Source organism: Thunnus albacares, chromosome 4 (assembly GCF_914725855.1).
Source record: "Thunnus albacares chromosome 4, fThuAlb1.1, whole genome shotgun sequence".
NCBI classification, from domain to species: Eukaryota; Metazoa; Chordata; class Actinopteri; order Scombriformes; family Scombridae; genus Thunnus; species Thunnus albacares.
Window position 1 is genome coordinate 26,816,525 of NC_058109.1, and position 22,029 is coordinate 26,838,553.

A 22,029-nucleotide genomic window follows, 5' to 3' on the forward strand; every position below is an offset into this window, starting at 1 on the left:
GTAATGCTAAGAAAAATGTTCAAGAAAACAGAATACCTTCATAATGAGTAGATCCTGTCTTCTTGACAGTGTATTGGTAGATGAATGTGATTTATAAAGTTCTGCCGATACATCAAACACAGTCACTGATATTTCTGCATATCTCCTGAGACAAGATGGCGTAGGACTGTATGGCATCTGGATTTGTCTGTGCAAATGTTGGCACACCAAATCACACTTCAAAGCCACAAACAACTACTCTGCATTCACATCCTGTATTGTTTGAGGCTTATCCTTTGTGCTGTAACATATGTGCATTCCAGCAGTGCATTTGCTTTCATTCCAACAATAATTATTTAAGAGCAACAGACATATTTCTAAGCCAGTGAATGTCTCATTTTGGATGAAACGCTCCTTTTTATATAATTTCTATAGACAAGTCTATACTGCATGAAGGCTTCAGTATTTCTGTGATTAATCTGTTTTCAGTCTCTGTTTCTTATCCATTCTCTCTAAATCCAAGACCAAACAATTGGAAATATAATTTTCTTTTGACCTAAAGGGAATGGAACAGAAACATATTGTGTTTCTGCTGCGCTTCCTTGTTTCGGATTAAAAATGATTGCCACCTTTTAAGCCACTTTGATGTCTGACCCTTGAGTAGATACAGAGTAAAACCTTTCCGCAACCAAATTTATTCTTTCCTGAAGCAATCTGTATTTTCAATTTCAAATAAAGTGAAGGAAGAAATCAATACTGTTTGGATTTCTATGTATGTCTTGAACTGTGAATCAACTCGTTCTTGCTGTTTTGTTCAGAAGATCTGACCAAGTTGCACGAATGTTCTCATCTTCTATTTTTTTCCACTGTCACTAGCACTGACATTTACACATGGATGTGGAGGCTCAGCTTCTCGCAAAGCAGATCATTTTTAATTTATAAGTATTGGTCTGTCCCATGAATCATTTCGACCTGTAGACCACCTTTATAAATATCATATGGAGTTGTGTGTCTTCACGCAGCCACTGTTATGTATTCATATCACCTCCGCGATACCCTTCAGGCCAGCCTGTTTCCTTGTCATTTAACAAGAGCATCACAGACATACAGTATGTGACATATCTGATGATAATGCCACCATGCATGGTCTTTGCTGCCCTTTGCTTATGAGACTCAAACAGGTTTCCTCTCAGTGGAGGCTTCTGTTAATAGGATTCAGTCTAAGATGTCAGTTGTTGTGGGGTGCTAAATATTGAAAAGCTTTGACAAATGATTAATTACTCTAACATTCATGCTTAGCGACCGACCTCCCAGTAGGGAAACATGTTTATTCCAGCATTACAGCAAGAGCAGAATTTTAGCCAGTTCATCACTGAATGCCCCTGAGACACTGAACTCATCAGCATGTCAAACGCAGCTTCCACCAGCGTGGGTAGATTCAGTGGCCTTAATGGGGCCTCATCTATACTATATCCTCAATCCAAAACATATGTGGTTTCAGAGAATTGTGTAAATGGACAAAAAAAAATCAATGGTCACTCTAGTGCAATTAATTTCAGTTGGTATGGCTGTCACACATGGTGTCAAAGATCATAGTAATGTGGTCTTGTAAATTACTTAATTTGCCTGTAGGTACTGTGTATGTGTATGCTTTCAGCTCTTGGTGTGCACACAGCGAGGTGCAGACCAGTGTGACCTTCAGTCCATCATCAAAATTAAAAACACAATCTACAACTCGTCTCAAGAGTCTTCATCAAGGTGAGGTTGTTTCCGGTTTCTTTATAACCATTTATTATATATACATATATATGAGGAAACTGGAAACAACCTCAGACACCACCCAGATGAAGGCAAGATACTGCAGGTGAAAACAATTAGAAAATGTAATTATTAAAACTGAAAAGATAAAGTCATTATTTGTAGTTATGTAGTTTATATCAAACTGCTGCCTCACTTGACATATAAGACTATTAAAGATATGCTCAGGTTTCTTTTAAGTACGTTATCACTCCATATTAGCTATGCCAGTGGAATACCAGTTCCCCCGACTGTAAGGAGGACTGCTTTGATATTTTAAGAACGGGACAGCACACATCTGCAAAGGCCAACTGTCAGTTTGCTCTTCTAAGAGAGCATCAGGAAAATAGGCTCATAGAGAAGGTGACATTCATCATAAACAGCTACAGGCAGAGGGATGATGGGCTTTTGATTTGCTGAGATTCTGGTGTCATGAGGTTTTTACCAACCAGGCTCTCATTTTTTGGGAGAATTCACTGTGGAAATAGTGTTGAGCTTATCCTATTTACAGACATACAATAACTGCAGAGAGATCTGCCCCATTACCTGAGAGATTTTTATCTCTCAGGTAATGGCGCAGACTATTCAGCCATGACAAAATGCATGGTGCCACTGCAGAAGGAATGTTCTTAGAGTGGTTTGAAGCCATTCTCATACTTTAAGTTTTATATCATTTGGCATGCTTATACATCACTGGATTGATAAAAATGCTCTTACATATGTACTATTTTCCAGGAAAACAGAATATTTGTATAAATATCAAATAATCTTTAGGTGTCTTCCTGTAATGCACCCTGTAATCCATCATGTGTTACTGTAGTCTCCAACCAGCTAATATTAAGTGACAGCCAATTAAACCTCACTGCCTGCTGTGGAAATAAAGATCTGCAATTAACTGTTGCTGCCTTCACTAAACCTAGTAAAGATTATTAAGGAGCAGGTTCATTTATCACCTGAGAAAAGGTTTGGCTAGCTAAAGTAATTAAGACTGACCTAACACAGATAACATTAGTTTGTATAATTGGAAAAATCTGAGATGTTGTCCACCTGACATTTCCATTATCTCTATCTGAGAAGTTACCTTCTCACTCTAACCCCCCTCTCTGGTTTTTGCGGTGGTCCTCCTGCAGTAGCCGTTGGGGGATGCTACCATGAAATGAACATTCTCCTCTGCTCGATCCTCTCAGCTCCCGACAACAAAGATGTGTTTCATCCTTTGCTTTTTTCTAATCACACGATAACAACGTAAACCCTCCAGCCTACATTCTCACAAGAGATAACTGAGAGGAAAAACTGCAAGGCTCTTGGAACACAACAATCAACCATTTGTCTGCTTTGTTTAGTTTACTGTAAACCACTGTCACTCCAGGTCACAGCTGAGCTGTTTGAGCAGTGATTTGTTTCACTAGGGATGATGGGATCAAGGCCCAAGAGGAAGACAGCTTGGCTCACCCAGCTTATCCCAGTTAAAAAAAAACATTTGATTGAAACCATAACGTGTTCATTTAGTTCATACTGTAAACTGTACTGTCACTGTTTGTGTGTGAGAGAAGTACATCTATGCTATGTGTCATGACCCATTCTGCACCTACAAATTATCACTCTTCAGTTGCCTTGCAGTTGCCAAGTCAACTGTAGATTTCCATGTATATCCCAAACAGGCACAGTCCAACCTGATTATTAGGTACGGTACAATTTGGATGGTGGTGTGAGATGCATTGCCTCTTGTCAATTTTCTAGCTTTTTGGGTTAAATAATTAATTTTCCAGTGCATTAAATATCATATATCCTATATTATATTTATATCTATATATATACTATATATATTTTTATATATGTTTAACAGCACAGACCACACAAAGTGTGTAGAATATGAATTAGATTTTTTTTGTCTGTCAGAGCAGCCTCCAAAAGGTCTAATCTATTCGCCCACTCTCATCTCCAGCTGGGATAAGACGACCTGCAGCTCAGCATCAGTGAGACCTAGGGTTTTTGCAGCATTCTTACAGAGCTTACCCAGGATTTAGGGCACAGAGGATTATAGACAAGTATTGGACTGTTACCAGTTAAGACAAACCTGTTTTATCAGTCAGATGAAAAAAAGACATACATCTTAGATTTTTTAAATGTTCCAAGAAATATCTCTAAATGGCCTTATTGAGACAGTTATGTTTAAATCCACAAATAGTTATCACAGATTAGACTCTGCAGTCCTTCTATAGGCCTTTGGAGAATTTAAGCATCTTTCAGCTCACTGTCTTGGTTTTACAGCCAGCAACTTTACTGTTTTGGTTCACTCTGACTGCCCCTAGCAACCTTATTTCAGCAGTAGCAGGCAGTTATTTACAGAGCAAAACTGACTGTACACTCACCCGCCCAGCACCAAAAACAGAAACAAGTTAGTAACTAACAGCTAAAAGGAGAGTGGACAGAAACATTACTCCAAATGAATGCTAATGTTGCTCAATGCCTGCTGGATGTGTTCAGGCAGCTGTTAACACATTCACCATTTTGTGTTTACAGTTCGTTTCACAGCCCACAATTGCCCCCCCCCCCACTATGTTTGAAGGTGCATTATACAATAGCACATGGAGTTAATTAAGGGCTTAGGCTGCACTGTAGTTGTTAAAGAAAAGTTAATTACATGAGTTGAAAAGTTTAAAAATTTTATTTCACATATAGGTTATGCAAATGAATCCCTAACTGACGTTTTATGAGTTGAGAGCTGACATTTAATCTCAAAAAAACACCTCCTCTCACAGTCTCTGCATAACTATTAATATTCCCCTCCCATTTACTCAATTGCGGTCACGAGGCATAGAGAGTTTATTTACATATTATTGTATAAAATAAATAGGGATTGTGCATTCTGTCATCATTTCTAAGGGGAATGTTTTGAATGGGGTATTCTTGTACATTATACCTGTGTGCTGTATGTGTGACACACCATTAGTGGTGACAGTGTGATGTCAGGTCAGTGATCTTATCTTTCATCAACACAGACCTATACACACGCTACACTTAATTTTAACCACAAGTCCAGGAAGATGAACACTGTTTGTAAAATTCTTATGATGCATTCAAGGAATACTTTTATATTAATAATAAAATATGCTAAACATTCAGTAGAATGGCATTACTGAGAAAACTGTGACATTTGTAGTAAAAACATGATAATGAATGAATATTTTCCAAGATGGGCAATTTAAAATGCAAATCCTGAATGACTCAAATGCTCTTTACTGTTGTTATGTATGTTCTGGAAAGCGGTCCACTGAGAAGACTGTGTTTCATATCTGCTTTCATAAATCTACAAGGCTCTGATAAATGTTTACCCTCCGAGGCATTTTGTGACGAAATCATTGCATAATGGAATTGAGACAATCTACATGGCCAACGTCATCCTCATGATTCCACTCATGTTTGCTTGTTTGTCTTCTCTGCAGTTTCTATGAGCACTTTGGAACATAGATGTGATACAGAAACAAAATAAACAGTTCCTGGTGTTTCTAAGTTGGAAGATGTTTGGATCTCATACATTTTACTGTATTGGCTTTTTAATGAGCAGATCATTTTGTTCTTTCCCTGTCATGGTAGTGACTGGGAAACTGGCCAACTCAGTTTTTGAGTTTATCACAGCTCTTAAAGCAGGAACGCCCTTGAACAAAGTCACTTCCAAGACAAGAAGGAGGTGCTACTTAAAAACACCTCTTTGAGTCAGCTGTTACAATCATACTCTAACAAGTTAAGTGTTAAACAACATTTCTCATATTCACCCTTTGAATACACTGCATAAAATGCTATTATTGCTTTTCTAATGCTAACATCGGCCTTATATGTCTGACAATCTGTTAACACATAGTACAGAAGCATTTAACTCATAGAGACGTAGAAATGTCTTACTTTAAGGAAATATATGCATGAAGAAATGCATTATTTGAAGCCCGCAGATCTTACACTAAGCTTTCATGTTTTAAGCATTGCCATAAGCATATGCCCCTTTTTCTACAGGCATGGAAACTCGGTGTTATCTTGCATTTAAATGATAATCACAACTGCTTGCATAAAATCTTAATGAGATAATGATGTGCATCCAATTACACAACAGCTGTAAAATACATCTGTTTTGTACAACTTTGTGGCTCTTCCATGTCTGAAGCTTTGATGTAGATCTTTTGTTGATGTTTTGACTGCAGGAGTCGAGGTGGAACCACCTGTTTTCCTTCTTGGCTTTACCAGCAGTGCTGCAGCTGTGTGTGTTGCCCTTCCTCCCAGAGAGTCCTCGCTACCTGCTGATGGAGAGGAGGGATGAGGCTGCAGCAGAGAGAGGTATTGCATATGTAACAGAGACACATGGGAAAACCCTCTCACTGAAGTACATCTGCAAAATGCATACAGGCCGCTGCACTGGCTTTAATGTTATAGCTTATTTGGATTTGTAATGTCTGTGTGTGTAACTTTCTTTTCTTTAAAACAATAATACGGCCAATGTACCATTACACAAATTACCATATGTATAGGGTGATAGAGTTATTGATCAAAACCATTGACTCATTGTCAATGTTTACAGATGCTGACCCATGGCCCATGCTTTGTGTTTGCAACACCCTTTAACCCTTAATTTTTCAGTTACAAAGCAGTGCGGTCATGAATGAATGATCAGTGTAGTAACACTTACAGTGCACATGACTAAACATAAAATGACAAAGCAGCCAAAGTAAACTGCACATCAGCGCCATTGCAGTGTGCAAACAAAAGTCAATAAAAGCCACTCAATTAATTTCTCTTTAATACTTCATGTCTTTAAAGATCTCCTCCATACATGTTTACCACATATAAAAATACTTGGAATAATGATTTGTGTCTGATATGGTTTGGTGCAGTGAAACCTGATATGGTGCCGCTACACTAGAAAAATTGTAACCAACCTACAGTATATGGTCTAAATGTTTAGTTATTGTTCTGAAGTTCTTGAAGTTAATCCAAAGACATGGAACTCAAAGAGTTTGTAAATCAAACCAATGCAATGTGCATGTAGCATGTATGATTTAGGTGTTTGCTCTTATACTCGCCTAGTCTATATGCATCCACTCACTCAACCAACATTTTTCATTTCATTTTGAGACTTTGTAAGGGGATGATCTTGTAGAAAAATGTGACGTCAGATATGACTTTGATCAGCTTGGTCTCTGGAGTGTTTTGAGAGCTTTGATGTCTATGTCCATACATTATAAATGGGTACTCTCTGAGGGTTTGGTTGCTTATGTTCTTTGTAAACTGGAACATCCCCGTTTGTTGCCTATGAATTCAAAGTTGTGCAAGAGTTCATCAAGGTCAGAGAACTTTGTGTGAAGCAGTACTTGTGATGCTGATAAAAGTCATGATAAAGTAATTGAATTAATTTGAACACAATTTTATTCTGTGGTACTACTCATTTTATGGCATGAACTAGATTTGGTTTGTCTTAGCGTAGCTATGGACTGTAACTTTCTAGTAGTACCAAAAATGCTACAATGCATCCAAAACACAATATAAATGTAATATAGACTGAAAAGCCAAGGATGAAACATCATTAACAAAGAGTGAAAACATTTAATGTCTGACTAAATGTTGTATAGTTGTTGAACTTGTCATCACTGCACATGGCACTGTATGTGAGACATTATTATATGTTGGTGGCATCTGTTCACCTGTCTCATTTATTCAAAGAGAATAACCTATCAACCATACCTGATGGAAACATAATAAGATATGAAGAACAATACATGGTGCTTACACCACAGGTGTCCCATATAGCAGGTTTCTTGATCAAAGTAGGAATAGAATTAATGAAGAAAAACTGATTTGACAGAGAACTGATTGAGGCCAGTGTCTATATAGTAGAAACTACTGTAGGAAATTGGACCAAATTTGAGAGCTATACACAAAAACTTTGTTAGGCCAGAGCTCATGTATCTACAAGAAGCAAACAAAAGAGCTCAAGAGGCATCCAAACTAGTTATAAGCTTAAACCAGTTATTCTGTAAAAGAAAGGATGCTTTAGAAACCCAGGAATGTTTTTATTGACAAAAATAATCTGGCTATCCCCTCTCTATCTATATTGACAATATATCTGATACAATCTTGGCAAAATTACTGTATTTTTACATTTGCAACTCAAAAAAAAAAAAGCATCACAAAATATTTGATTTGCAACAAAAGCAGCAGCTTCATAATTGAGAATGAGCAGTCTTTATTATTATTACTATACTTTTCTGAAGTTTTTGTTTTTTGTTAATTTTTCAACAAACTGAAATTTAAAATAGGTTTGATGTGCATAATCAACAGAATAGTCACAAGGTCCAGACCAATCTAATGCAAACAAAATAAAAAGCAAATTGCATGAACAGTATTTGACGTTCTTGCTGTGTACACTGTAAATTAAGCATTCAGTCATTGTGTGTTGTGCAGTAGCCTGTTTTGGTAACTAAACTGAGGTTAAAGGATCATCCCACTCCTTCCTGTAGAGTCCTAGATCTAATGATGAAGGGTACTACACTGTTGGCATGTTAATGGCATTGTTATTCACAGTAGGATGTGTTTGCTTGTTTTGATAAATTCCTGTAATGGTTTCTTCTTGAAAACTAATTTTCATGTTGTGCATTGCAGTTGATCTTCAAACTTAATTGTCAGTTTTTGGAATTCAAGGACAGTGCTTGTACTTCGTTTGATGGACTCTCTCTTTTTGCCATCTGTCTTTGTTTAGAGCTTCTTTCACCAAATAAGTATTTCCAACTTTGATTCTGTTCATTAAATTTGAATACATGTTTTTCCTCTTTTTTAAACACAAAAGCCCAAAACACAAGTGATCAAGTAGAGGTCTTTATAAATCATTGTTAAGTGTTAAACAACCATAACAAAAATATTCTGTTAACATAGTGGAAGGCAATACAGTTTGTAAAATTGTCCAATTACCTTTAAAGGTCATGCTGAGTTCTGAATGTCTTTAACTGCCTCTGTGTTGTGTTTAGAAAAATGTGATCCTCCTGCCTGCTGCTTTATCTGAGCATTAGTCAATCACTAGCTGCGAGAATCACTCCTTGAGGAAATGATGAGTGGTTGGTGAAAGGACATTTTGCCCAAACTCTCCTCACATCTTCCCTACTTGTGGCAGCCAACATTTTGCTGGCATGAGTGTGAACAACGCCGCAGATCCACGTTGTTGGCTTGTGTTACAGCGCTGCGGTTGGGGGATTGTTGTCAGTAACACAAATCTTGAGGGGTGGCCCTGTAGTGTCCTATTATCATCATACAGTGTCAGACAGGAACAGCATGTTCTCTTGCACCCATCTCATCCCTTGTCATGTTGTATATCTGCAGTGGTCCTGCCCTCTATTTAAAGGTTACAGAGGTTGAAGATGAGATAGTTTTGTGTACCAAAGGCTGTCAGTGCGATTGCCAAACCGCTCTTAATTTTAGGATTGCCTTGACTCAACAGTATTATTTTGCTGTCACTCCCATTTTTGCCCCATTGCTATCCTTTCTACATGATATGAAATAATATAAAATATGAAACTATAAATTTCTGAGCTATTTTTAAATATTTACATCTTCAGTAGGAATGAATGAGCTTGGGGCTGAGTGCCACAGGCAGTGTAGGGAACTTGTAAGTATTGAGAGACTGATTAAAGCACTGTTTGCTTTTATCTTTTAATGGGATTTATTGACAATATGAAAAATATACCGCCAGCATTATTCTTTCAGTTAAAGCAAAAAATGCCACTACATTAACCCTCATCACGTCCAAATGTTCTTTGAATATTGAACAAATTAATGTTTTTTTAATTCCCTCAATGACCTTGCAGAGTCCTCTCTCAAACATTGTGTCAGTCAGGCTGTCTGGTCCTTTAAAGGTTCTTTGTTGTGCCACATCCCTCCATCTTGTGGCACTGTGAGGGCTCTGGACACAACGGTGATGTGGAGTGGAGCCCCACTGTCCCCCTGCCGGGAAAATAAAATAGGTTCCCTCTATAGGGACAACTCCACAGTTGCACATCCCACCATCATCATATAAACATCAATATCATGACATATCTTGCCACAGGCATTGACAGCCCCAGTATGATTCTGGCTTGAAGCTGGTTTCCATATTTTCTATCAGCAGGGAGACTCTATAGAATACTCATTTACATGAGATAATCTAGATAATAATTAGTATTATATTGAGGTAAGATGTCATGGTGGTTGACTTACTCAGGTGACAGGATAATTTCAGTATCATGGGTGTCTTCTTGCCTTTTCTTTATTACCTTATAGTTTTTACATCACTGTAGATTTTCTTTATCATGATATTAGATTTGCTGTTTTCCATTATCTTTAAAATATACTATATACGCAATAGAATTACATGAGTAAAAGAGAGTTTCAATTCATTCTGTGATCATCTTGTTTTGGTTTCTCTGATTGTTACTGAAGTGCTAAGCATGTCTCAGGTTCAGGGTTGGAATCATTAGCTAAAAGGGAATAGAAATGTGGCTCATCTGTCTACTTAACAATAGTAGTGAGAGACATTTGTGTCAGACATTAATTTTGATGACATTTCACACTCATGTAACTTCAAAACTGCATGTCGAAGCCTATAACTGTGTAATTCTTTCCACCAGGGGCCACTGAAAAGGCAAAATATCAAACTTTTTCTGGACTTGCAAACTGTTCAGGAATTATGTTACCGTAAGCAATGTATGTATCTCTTGTTCATTGCTTCTCGTGGGTGGGTGTCTAACACAAACATTTTCTGAGACATGTTGCCTAGTGTATAGCACTAAATGTCTTTGCACCAAAACACACTCAACAGACACTCTCTCTGTCACGCTCACACTCACACAATTTTCATGCCTTACAAAAGCTGCACTGTGCCACCCTGTAGACCTTGGAACAGGATTTAGTTTGGCCGGTTTTTCTACCTCCTGTGTGGCCGCTGTCCACACAGCGTGCTATCCAACTCTCACATCCTAATGACCTGCTTTTAGTCACTGTCTGTGTGTAGAGATTTGCTTTTCTGGGTCGTGTTCTTAACCTGCTCCCACCTTCAGTTCACATAACCCCAGGGAATCCCCTTTACAGGAGAAAAGATTAAAGTGAGGGAAGAAGTGTTTTAACACCCACAGTTCCCCTCTAGTCTGTCACATTCAAGTGGCACGAGTTCAAACAACCTTCAGCTGGCCAAGCTGCAAAGGACTGCCAGAAACATGGTCAGCTACTCGTTGCCATTCTGTGTCATACAGAAATATGACATGTGCACATAATTGTGGTGTAAAGCCTTGGCGAGAGAAGAATATAAAAAATTACAATAATCTATCTAACATTAGGGGTGTACAGTATATCAACTGCGTTAACTTGTTGCAGGTCAGAGTCATAAACCACTGTGAGAGTTTAAATACAGATTATATTCATCACTGAAATTCAGTGCATTGATGTCCGTGACCAATAAAAACAATGCAATTTTGTCTGCATTCATCTGAGGGGAAAACAATATAACAGAACACTGACTTAACCTCCTAACATGTTAACCTACTGTGGTTAACGGATAGTCAGAGATGAGTGTCATCAGTATTACAGTAAAATGTATCTTTAACATTTAATTGTTCAGCTACACTTATACAATATACCCTGTGGAGTTTTCTTGTTAACAGTTATGTTTACCATTAGCATTTTTCTCACCAAAACACATTGTGTGTATCCTTGAGACATTTCCTTTCTCATAACACATTTGCAAAGCTAGTAGTCTCCTCCTGTCTGCCTTGGGTATTGCGGCATTTCTTGTTACCATGACCAGTTGTAGATCAATCAATCAAGAGTGTGTATTGGGGAGACCAAAAAAGATATAGAAATAGGTGTTATTCAAGGTTATATTATAGACCATTGATCTCAAAGACAGGAGTGGGGCCCACCACTGGTATGGAAGCTAGATAAAGCTTCTGGATATAATGCTAGCTTTGTATTTTTCATGAGACTAAGTGGGTGTTCAGTTTCATTTGCTATGAAATAAATCCCCAAGTTCTTTGATCTCAGCATGATGGTTGTTTTTTGAAGATTCTTAACCTCCTTTTTCATGTGTAGATATTTTTAACAGTGTGTGTGTGTGTGTGTGTGTGTGTGTGTGTGTGTGTATCAGCCTTTCAGAGGTTTCTGGGGAAGAAGGATGTGTCCCAAGAGCTGGAAGAGGTTCATGCAGAGGCTCGAGCTCAGGACAACCTACATACCGTCTCTATGTTACAGCTGATAAAGACCCCAGCTGTTCGCTGGCAGCTCATCACTATCATCATCACCATGTCCTGCTATCAGCTCTGTGGCCTCAATGCTGTAAGTTGCAGCTCTTATTTCACTTCAGTCTTGATCTTTAATCATATTCTATATTGCAGTACATTATATTTAGGTTTTAATGTTGTTTTTTAAAAAAATCTGGAATTAATTAGACATTTATTTAAATAAACAATGATGAGATGCAGTTGACAAAAAAAAATAAATATTTGATTTACACAATACCCTTTTTTAAACACTTTTTGCAGTGCAAACATAATGTGTATCAGCCAGAGACTCTTGAAGATGCTTGTCACGCCTCCAGTAACACCTTTAGTTACACTTCGCCCTTGTCAATCAGTTTTTAGCCCACGGTTGATAGATTTACACAAGTGTGATGGCAGGAAGGTGAAAAGTGTTTCCTCTTCTAGTCGAGTGACTCAGACAAGAGAAACTGCAAGCTATTCTGCTCTCTTCTTACCACAGCATGTAGAACAGGCCCAGATGACAGTTTCCTTGAGTTTAGGAAGTGTTTTCTGTCTCAGGCAAACAACGGAATTTAGTTAATGCTGCATTTACATACACAGCATTTACATATTGTCACCTTAATAGATAGTTAGCAGATAGCATTCAGTGGGTTTGGAGCAGTGAGATCAAACCAAAACAGTAAAGTTGAGGGCCGTAATGCCAAAACAATGAGGTGAAAGACGCTAAAATGCTATGCAGAAAGGAGGGGAACTGCAGAGTTGGATGAAAATTCTCTGTGGGTTTGACACTTTGAGTGGCTCCTTTTACATTACAACTAGTTATTTGCTCCAGTGGCCTGTGCCACTCACTCATTGGAGCTATAGTTTTGTTAGGTGAATAATAATACTTTCTGTTTGTGGGGGATGTTTGACAAAAAATGACAGGACTGGCAGTTAGCTGCATAACTGCTGGGATGTGCTGTCCTCTCATTTGCAAAAAAAATATCTACACCATCACAGCCCTACTCGTCAGTGGATCAGGTGTGGCAGCACTTTGCAAACAGTGTTCCTCCCCCTGGGTCTGTGTGTGCGTAGGTGTGACCTCATATGTGTGGTCTCTTTTTTTCTTTGTAAATATTATGTTTTAAAATGATATTCTGCAGAAATATATGTTTCGTTGTTTAAGGTAAAAGAAAGTTTAAAAATATGGAGCACAAGATAAGAAAAAGAGCAGCCGCCAGTTTCCCACCCCACTTAGTGTGGCTCAGTCTCTCGTATGTGCTCAGCACCACTGTGTTTGAGAACCCGTGGGCATGGAGAAGTCACTGTGAGTCACTCTGTCCTGTGCACTTGGTTGACGGGAAGAGATGTTTAACCATCCTCCACCTGCTGTGTCGCAGTGTGCTTGGTGGGTGGTGATGACTGTTGTCCAATTGCGAGACCTTCCCTCTCTGTCTCGGGCATACAGATGCCAAGAATACCCCAGCATGAGCAGAAGAGTTGCTGCTTATTGCTGCCATCCACCATTTAATATAAACAGAATGACAACAAAAACTGACTTTAGATGATTTAAATTCCATTATAATGTGGAATAATATAAACAACAGCAACCTAAACATGGCAAAAACCTAAAAAAATGTGAAAAATTAAAACAGATCATTTTGAGATTAAAGCCAAAATTCCTGAATTACTGGCAGAACACAATAGTTCTTTGACTGACATACTATAGTATACTTCATGCAGTGCATGCAGATGGATTGTTAGCTTATCTCCAGTTGAAATTCATATTCGTTTAACATCTTGAAAAATAATATTTGTGCTCAATTTTTATATCTGATAGATTGATGGGCTTTTAAATTGCAAAGCTGGAAATCACAAAGCTCTACTGAATTATCATAGATATGAACATGACTTCATTTATAAATATTTTCATTTCAAAAAGACAGGAATGTAATTTAGATCACTTTAGAGGTCTCTATTTTGATTGTTGTATTCACTACCCCGTCACCATAAGACCCATCATATGATCTCAGTAAATATTACAATCTGAGAAGCTCAGACCGCTGATGTTAAGTTGACAATTTAGAATTATTCCTGGAAGCAGTGTCAGTGCTTCAGCTTGTCAAAAATCATGATTTCTTGACAATTGCGTACATGTTTTGTATTTAGATTGTTACCTGTCAAAAAGAAGGTTACAGGAGAGAATGCAGAGAAAAAAGACTAATATTCAAAATGTTGCCTTTAACTGTGGAATTTTTCAAACTCTTGTCCTCTCCTTCACGTTACTGTGATCTGTTGGATCTCTTTTGGATTTTTATTATTTAAAATTCATGATTTATGAGGTCTTCATCCACAAACAAAAACACAAAACATTAATACCAGTGTTTTACTGGTTATGTATGCATTATGGGTCTGCCTGAGTAATCCACCTTTCAACATCATGTCATTTCCTTGAGTTGGGACCTGGCATTACCCGTCATCAGCGTTTAATTGGAACTTACACCATGTCCACTCAGGCTGCGTCTAAACCATCACATCAGCAGCAGCTTCAGTTAATTCATTGTCTACATGTGGTGCGTTCAGGCACAGTGCGGCTATGTAGGTCACCTGTGTTTTGGTAGCACTCAGAGCCCAATACTCACTGTGGTTACATGTGTAAAACTGAGGAAAATAGACTTGAAGCCTAGAAAGTGACTTCTGAGAGGAATATGAGCAGTTACGCATCCTGTGTAGATGCCTGATAAACAATTTTCAAACACCTTCTGTAGTCGCAGACACAGTTATGTAGGTAGTAAATCAGCCAACAAGGATTCAGCCTGAAATTTACTTTGTTTAAACTGGATAAGAACACACATTCAGATGTATGTCTGATGCATGAAAGAACAGTGCAATTTGATTTATTATTATTCTTTTTTTATAGATATGGTACTACACCAATGGGATCCTACGGGAAGCAGGCTTTGCTGAGAACATTCTGCCCTACGTAACCTTGAGCACAGGGGCCATAGAGACTTTGGCTGCCATTGTCTCAGTGAGTATTTCTACTTTAAATCAACCATAAATCTCTGGTTCTGGGTATAAGTCTGCTCTTGGTATGTGTTACTTTACTTGTGGTCTTGACAGTCATGGGCTGCTCGCAGTCAGAAGATTCACAGAAAGGTTTAAAAATGCTGAATAAAAAGCAGAAATTACATTTAATCCTCTTATTGTCATGCTAATTCAGCTATTTTCTTATACTGAAGCTGAAGTTTGATTTCACTGCTGACTTAAAAAACATGGATTATTTTTGTATTGTGTTTAAAAAAAAGCTCAAGGTCAACAATATGCATGTACATCTGAGGCAAGTTTGTCTTTATACTGAATTTAGATGGCACTAAGCAGTGTTTAGGAAATGTCTCTTTTTATAATTTTTATGTTAAGTTCTCCAGAAATGACTTAGTGAAAAAATCAGCAATTTCACAGTACAGGAAAGTAACTCTACACCACTAGCAGCTGAGTACTGCATTAAAGATTTATTTGACTGTCTATTTGCAGTATTTTTTGTAGTGCTGATGTTTTTGGTCTCCCAAAATATTCCCAAATGGACCAGCAAACATTTGCCCTGTGCATAAAACATTTTTTTTCCATCATTAAACATTATGCAGAGGAGACAGGACTATAAATAGGCAGTAGTTAACACTGAAAAGCAAGAGCCTGGTGGTTTGGGGTGGATGGACGTTTGCCTTTATCTTCCACTGTAAATATTGTACATAGATAGACTCAGCTGTAATTTAGTTGCTCTTCAGGGGTTTTTTCTAATCGAACTATACCTCAAATTATCCTCTTATAATATAATACTTGCCGTACCAACATTTTAGTAGCCAGCTATGTTCTTGACCACAGTCGGTTGGTGTGGAGGAATTGTGAGCTGGTCAGAGATCTTCAGCTCAGTTGACATGGAAAGGCACGGCTGTCAGCAGGAGTATTCCCGCTTTGGCAGCAGATCTGTCGCTAAATGGTTGAGCAGGGAGCACTTTGCACCAAACAGTTGGCATGTGTATGTGATGATTTACTTGCAATGATCACTGTATCCAACACACCAATATAAATGTAAAATGTGCTTTGAATGATAAAGCTAAATGATAAAACCCACAATAAAATGAAATCACTACATATATAGTACATTCTGACACAAAGCAGCATTGTGGACCCAAGAGATGACTCTTGTAGCAGCTTGAAGATATCTTATCTTACACATTCGTCCTCTGTTGAATCATCAGTGTGTTAGAAAATCTGGGATTACACTCAATTTGCGCACAATGAATCAGTGTGAATGCTCGGGGCGTCAATATATAGGTGTTTTTATCTTATTCACTTTGTTTATCTCCATCACATCTTCTGTCAGCAGGGAGCAAATGGCAGCGTATGATTTGTACTCCTGAGAGTTAGAGTGGTGTAAGACTATCATGAATTGCAGCTTTGACACAAGTTCTTTCAGAGAAAAGGATTTGATAGTTTGCCATACTCAAATTAAATGCTGTTAACTGTTGCTTTAGATATGCTGGCCTACTGATGGCAGTCTGCTATTGATCCAGAGTACACTGTAAGGCAAGGCAAGTTTATTTGTATAGCACATTTCAACAACAAGGCAATTCAAAGTGCTTTACACAAAGCATAAAAGGCATCAAAACAGAATATAAAAGCAACACAAGTAAAAAGACATATAAAAACAATTAAAAAATGTTAAATTTGGAAATAAAAAGAAGCCAAAAGGGAATAAGACAGATAAAACAAGAGAATAAAAGTTACAGTGCAGTGTAAAATATTAACCCTCAAATTTGGTTTAATAAAAGGCAGCGGCAAACAGAAAAGTCTTCAGCTGTGATTTAAAAGAACTGAGAGTTGCGGTGGACCTGCAGTTTCTGGGAGTTTGTTCCAGATATGTGGAGCATAAAAACTGAATGCTGCTTCTCTATGTTTAGTTTTTAGTCTGGGGCCAAAAAGCAGACCTGTCCCAGATGACCTGAGAGGTCTGGATGGTTCATAATGTAGCAGCAGATCAGAAATGTATTTTGGTCCTAAACCATTCAGTGCTTTATAAACCAACAGCAGTATTTTAAAATCAATTCTTTGACAGACAGGAAGCCAATGTAAAGATCTGAGAACTGGAGTTATATGATCCACTTTCTTGGTCTTAGTGAATCAGCTGCAGCTGTCTGATCGATTTTTTAGGGAGACCTGTGAAGACAGCGTTACAGTAGTCAACTCTACTGAAGATAAATGCATGGACAAGTTTTTCCAAATCCTGCTGTGACATAAGTCCTTTAATTCTTGATATATTCTTCAGGTGATAGTAGGCTGACTTTGTAATTGTCTTAATGTGGCTGTTGAAATTCAGGTCTGAGTCCATGACTACACCAAGATTTTTGGCTTGGTTTGTAGTTTTTAATATTGTCGATGTTAATAACTATGTTATTCAGCCAAATAGTAATGCCAGGCCCATGATATTCATTTAAAAAAAACCCTTCTGGAGTGAAGAAATTCATTCTAAAACGTTCCTAGTTTTTGACTTTAGGAATATCGGTCAGTTTGAAGGCTTCTCCCCAAAATGTCCCTGCAAACTCTTCCCACGTCTGCTCTGTATTTAACCTCATTTACCGACTGCTTTTCTCGGCTACTGCAACTGATGTCCAGCATTCATTCAGACTGCAAAATTAGGGAATGTCCTTTAATGTCATTGACATTTAATTGACTTTTATGTAGCTGACTTCCTGTCTATTCAAAATTGACAAGTGAGCAAAAAAGGACAAGTGAGCAAGAGAAACTGAAACTTAACTTTATTTTGTCACTGTTACGTATATGTGCTACTAAAGAAGAAAAAACTTTTATTGTTGAGTCTTACTTTTCTTACATTTTCTATCACCAGAACAACACCATGCCTCTGTGTTTTTTTTCTAGACAAAAATAGGTCTTCAATGAACATGTCACTTTTCTATTTGTTATTGATTTAATTGTCCTGATCCTCTGTGTCCTTTAGATGCAGTGGAAATGAAAACAATAAAGCAAATTTCAATTTTTTTTTTTTTTTGTGAGTTTAGTTTCCAGAAACCAAACTCTAGGTTTTGTTAGATTTAGGGATAATTTTGGTCAAAAGGGCCAAATAATTTACCAGTATAATACGAACACAGCTTCTGGCAGAATTTCTGTGCATCTAACTCTACTTTTTCAAACAAAAACATTGCACAAAGCGCAGTGGGAAATGCACTCTGCCATCCCTCTTCATTGAATTAGTGTGTTAATGCCCTGTTTGGGTTGTTATCTATTTCTGTGATTCCTCTCAGCATGAGCACATGAAAGATCTTTGATTTGCAGCAGTGAGAAGACTCCACTGAGTGACTTAGCTGCCAGGTGACTGACTTCAAACACCAGCATGTACCCTATAGATACCAGTTTTTCCTCTCGCCTCACAGCACCAACCCCAACAGCTTTTACAGAACACCACCCTTCTTTTATCACTGTAAATAATGAGCCAAGGCACATTCAATCTCTTCTGTTTTTTTAAGTTATTTGAAATTTTGAAATTCGCTGCTCAAGAACTAGCAGTGTTGACGCTGAACTCATTAATACGTCACACCAAACAGACAAATCAAATATGCAGGAAGCTTGAGCGCGAGGGCACTGCCTCACAGTGCTACACTGAGTATGTATGTAACTTCTGTTGTTGAATTTCAGCTGGATGATGAGCAAAGCAGGACACTGGAAGTGTGCTAAAGCTAAGCTAGTGACCTCCTACTTTGTTAGGAAATCTAGACAAGATCTTACCGTTTTGAAACATCCTTTTGAAATCTCAACTGTGCAAACCCAGGTTCTTCCCTTTCCCATTCAGGATCAGACTCTGGTTCATAGACCACTATATACTGTTTTATGTCTGCAGCCATTACTCCAGGTAAAGATGTGCGGTAAGGGAAATTGCATTATTCATTAGGTTGTATTCTGATTATTCTCATTCTGATTGATTGGGGTGAAGGTGGGGGCCACACCTTCAGCCAGTCAGAGTACGTGGTCATTAACATACGAAACGATTTTATATGCTGGTGTGTGCTTGTAGATTTGTCTGTATAATTGTTAGTGTGATAGAGACTATGTAATGGTGTTGCATGTAAATGAATGTTTTTAGTGTCTGGTGATTGTTTTGTGTGTACCTGCCCAGGGACTGTAGATGGAAATTAGCTAACAGTTAAATCTGGCTTAAATCATCTCTTCTCATTTTGAGATTAATGTTTTTTGTGCATGGTCCTTGTTAAATAAAGAGATAATAATTAATAACACAGAGCTGCTAACATTGAAATCATCTTTTCTGACTTTCCATAAATGGGAATTTCATATTCCACTTCAAGAGTGGAAAGAAACAGCCACAAAAGAAATCTCAATGTATGGCTAGGGCAGGTCACCTGCAAAATCTGGCCCTTTTCTGTAAACACTGAAAATATGTGAAGAAAGATTACATGTCTTTTGGCATTCCGCAATTTGGTGTTAATGAGTTTTGGGAATACCCAGGCCTCGGGTGCACCATGACGACACCATCTTTCATAGTATTCCTCTATAGGGAAATTAAGATTTGCTCTGTGATCACAGACAAGACAGAAGAAAAAGGCTGTCCCTTATGGTTTGATGTGTGGAAAATGAGAATGTTATGTGACATGATGATATGATATTATTTGGAAGCCAGGAATTGTTTTTACTTGTACTGTCCAATGCTCATTATTTTACATTGAAAGAGAGTGATTCTATATTATGTATTATGACATAATATAACATATGTCCATGTGTAGTGGAAGTGAGCATGTTACCCACTGTAACTGTGCTGCATTTATGATTTATAGTGAATGTAGCTGACAGTATTTCCCACTGGCTTGCTATTCTTGTGCATTGTGTTATATTAGACACCCTTCCATGCTAGTTATGAGATCCCTTTGATTTGTGGTAGCAATATGAGCATACTTTGTGCTTCATCGACTTTGAACTTAATTCTTATGTAAAGCATGATATTATGAGGAATTGCACTTTATTTGCATATCAAAAGTAGACAGAAGTGCACAGCACAAAGACATTTTTGTGGCTTTAACAAGTCATGCATGCATAAACAAATCCCATTCAAAAACATATGACATATATCTCTTTTATGTGTTTTGCAGATTTTTTTCCTAAAATCATGCAGGAAAAAACAAACTTATCCACACCATGTTTTATTCAACACATATGCTGTCATCCAGGTCTGTCATTAATGCACCATGATCACAGAAGACAACATGGAACAGTATATCTTACTGACATAATGCTGTAATGCAAAGAAACCATAGATAACTAGTTCATGCAATAATTGGTTCAAATTTTATGCTTTAATTCAATAATGCCCTACCTGGAAGTGTAACATCATTGAACTGTATGTAAAGGCAATGGTTGTCCTTGGACCAGAACATCCAAATGTGTTATCTCCTCCCAAGCTAATTTAACACCTTCTGTCTTCAGTAGCTTATTAAAGGAATCTTATACTTGCTTGTGGCAGTATTGCACCTCGGAGACATTCATTTCTTGTTGAGTGACACTTGTATGGTGTCATTATCAGAACAGTAGTACACAGGATTTTTAGGGGATGAAAATGTGATTGGTCTCAATAGCAACACCTACTGATAATGTATTCTTTCGTTTCCACCCACCTACTTTGCTGCAGGGTCCATTAGTCACCATACTCTGTGGATTTAGGGATGTTCACTTGCAACATGGCCATTGTACTAATGTGTTTTAAATTTCCATATAACTTGTCTGTTTTTTTAGATGTAGTGCTGGAAAGAGAAAGGTGAAGGTGACCACTTATTCTTACGTTTGCTGAAAGTGAGGTGATATTTGTCTTGACATTCTCGTCCTGCCACCAGTTTGTCCTTATGACTGTCACAGTGGCTCTGGGGTCCAGACCTGATCTGGCTGGAGTCTTTGAATGTTGTGTGTTAGCAAGGACTTCATTCAGCTGCTCTGGTTTTCTCCCACAGTGCAAAGACATGAAAGTGCAAACTGAAACTTTTAATGCTGACCACTGTATGTGTGTGACAACCTGTTCCTGTCGCGCTAACAATGCATGCTGGGATAAGCCTTAACGACAATGAAAAAAAATAAGCAGAGGTAGGAAATATGTGGGATGGATGGATGAGTCAGTCCAGCTTTTCTATTGAATTACTGAATTTTTCAGCAATGTGGACACATGTGGCTGGAGGAAGGTCACTGATAAAGTGTATCATTGTGGAAGCTGCAGGAAAAATGCCTTTAAGAAAAGGGATTTCACTGTGTGCTAGTATCCCAGCGGTCTAAAGCACATATAATGTAACCCCATTCAGACCAAAACTAGAGATGCTCTCTGCATGTCAGCATTTTCCTCCTACTCGCTTCAAATTTCCTATCAGCCTCTACATTCTGCACTGTAAAAGTGTCATAAAAAACAGTCTTAAAAAGTTGATGGACAGCAGGGGCAGAGCCAGACATTGTAAACATTTGGGGCTTAGCCCAAACCTATTTAACATGCTATATTCACCATTTTTCAAGCCATTTGAGAGATCAACATGTAGAGCCTACATCCTATTTTGTGTCTAATTGTTCTATAACTGTCTTCATCATTCTGAAACATAACACAACAAATGTTGACGATGACTAATTTTCACTCCTGCCACCTAGAAAGAGACAAAAATTGTCTGATACAACTACTGCGTATTATTTTAAGTTACATAATATATGTAGGGTAGAAGTTTGGTGTAAGCAACATTACTAACATAACTAATCTTCATTCTGTCCACTCCTTTTCTCCTTTCTTCACTCTCCACTCTTTCCCTCTTTTTCTTCTTTACACTCCTCTCTAACTTCTTTACTTTCTGGATGGTGGCTGAGGTTGACTCCTCATGAAAAACTTTATGTTCCTAGTCCATAAGCTAGTTAGCTAGCTAGCAAACTTGCTCACTGAGGTGACATGACTGAATGAAACACG

General features: G+C 37.9%; 1 protein-coding gene across 5 annotated transcripts in view; it reads left to right on the forward strand.

Moving 5' to 3' along the window:
• The window catches only part of slc2a9l2 (solute carrier family 2 member 9, like 2), a 104,626-nt gene that overhangs the window by 29,725 nt on the left and 52,872 nt on the right, over positions 1-22,029 (forward strand). For all 5 annotated transcript variants that reach the window (XM_044349725.1, XM_044349729.1, XM_044349727.1 and 2 more), the window contains 3 exons: positions 5,973-6,105; positions 11,930-12,117; positions 14,941-15,051. In XM_044349725.1, the coding sequence (XP_044205660.1) occupies positions 5,973-6,105; positions 11,930-12,117; positions 14,941-15,051 (432 nt within the window). The remainder of the gene's footprint in view (positions 1-5,972; positions 6,106-11,929; positions 12,118-14,940; positions 15,052-22,029) is intronic.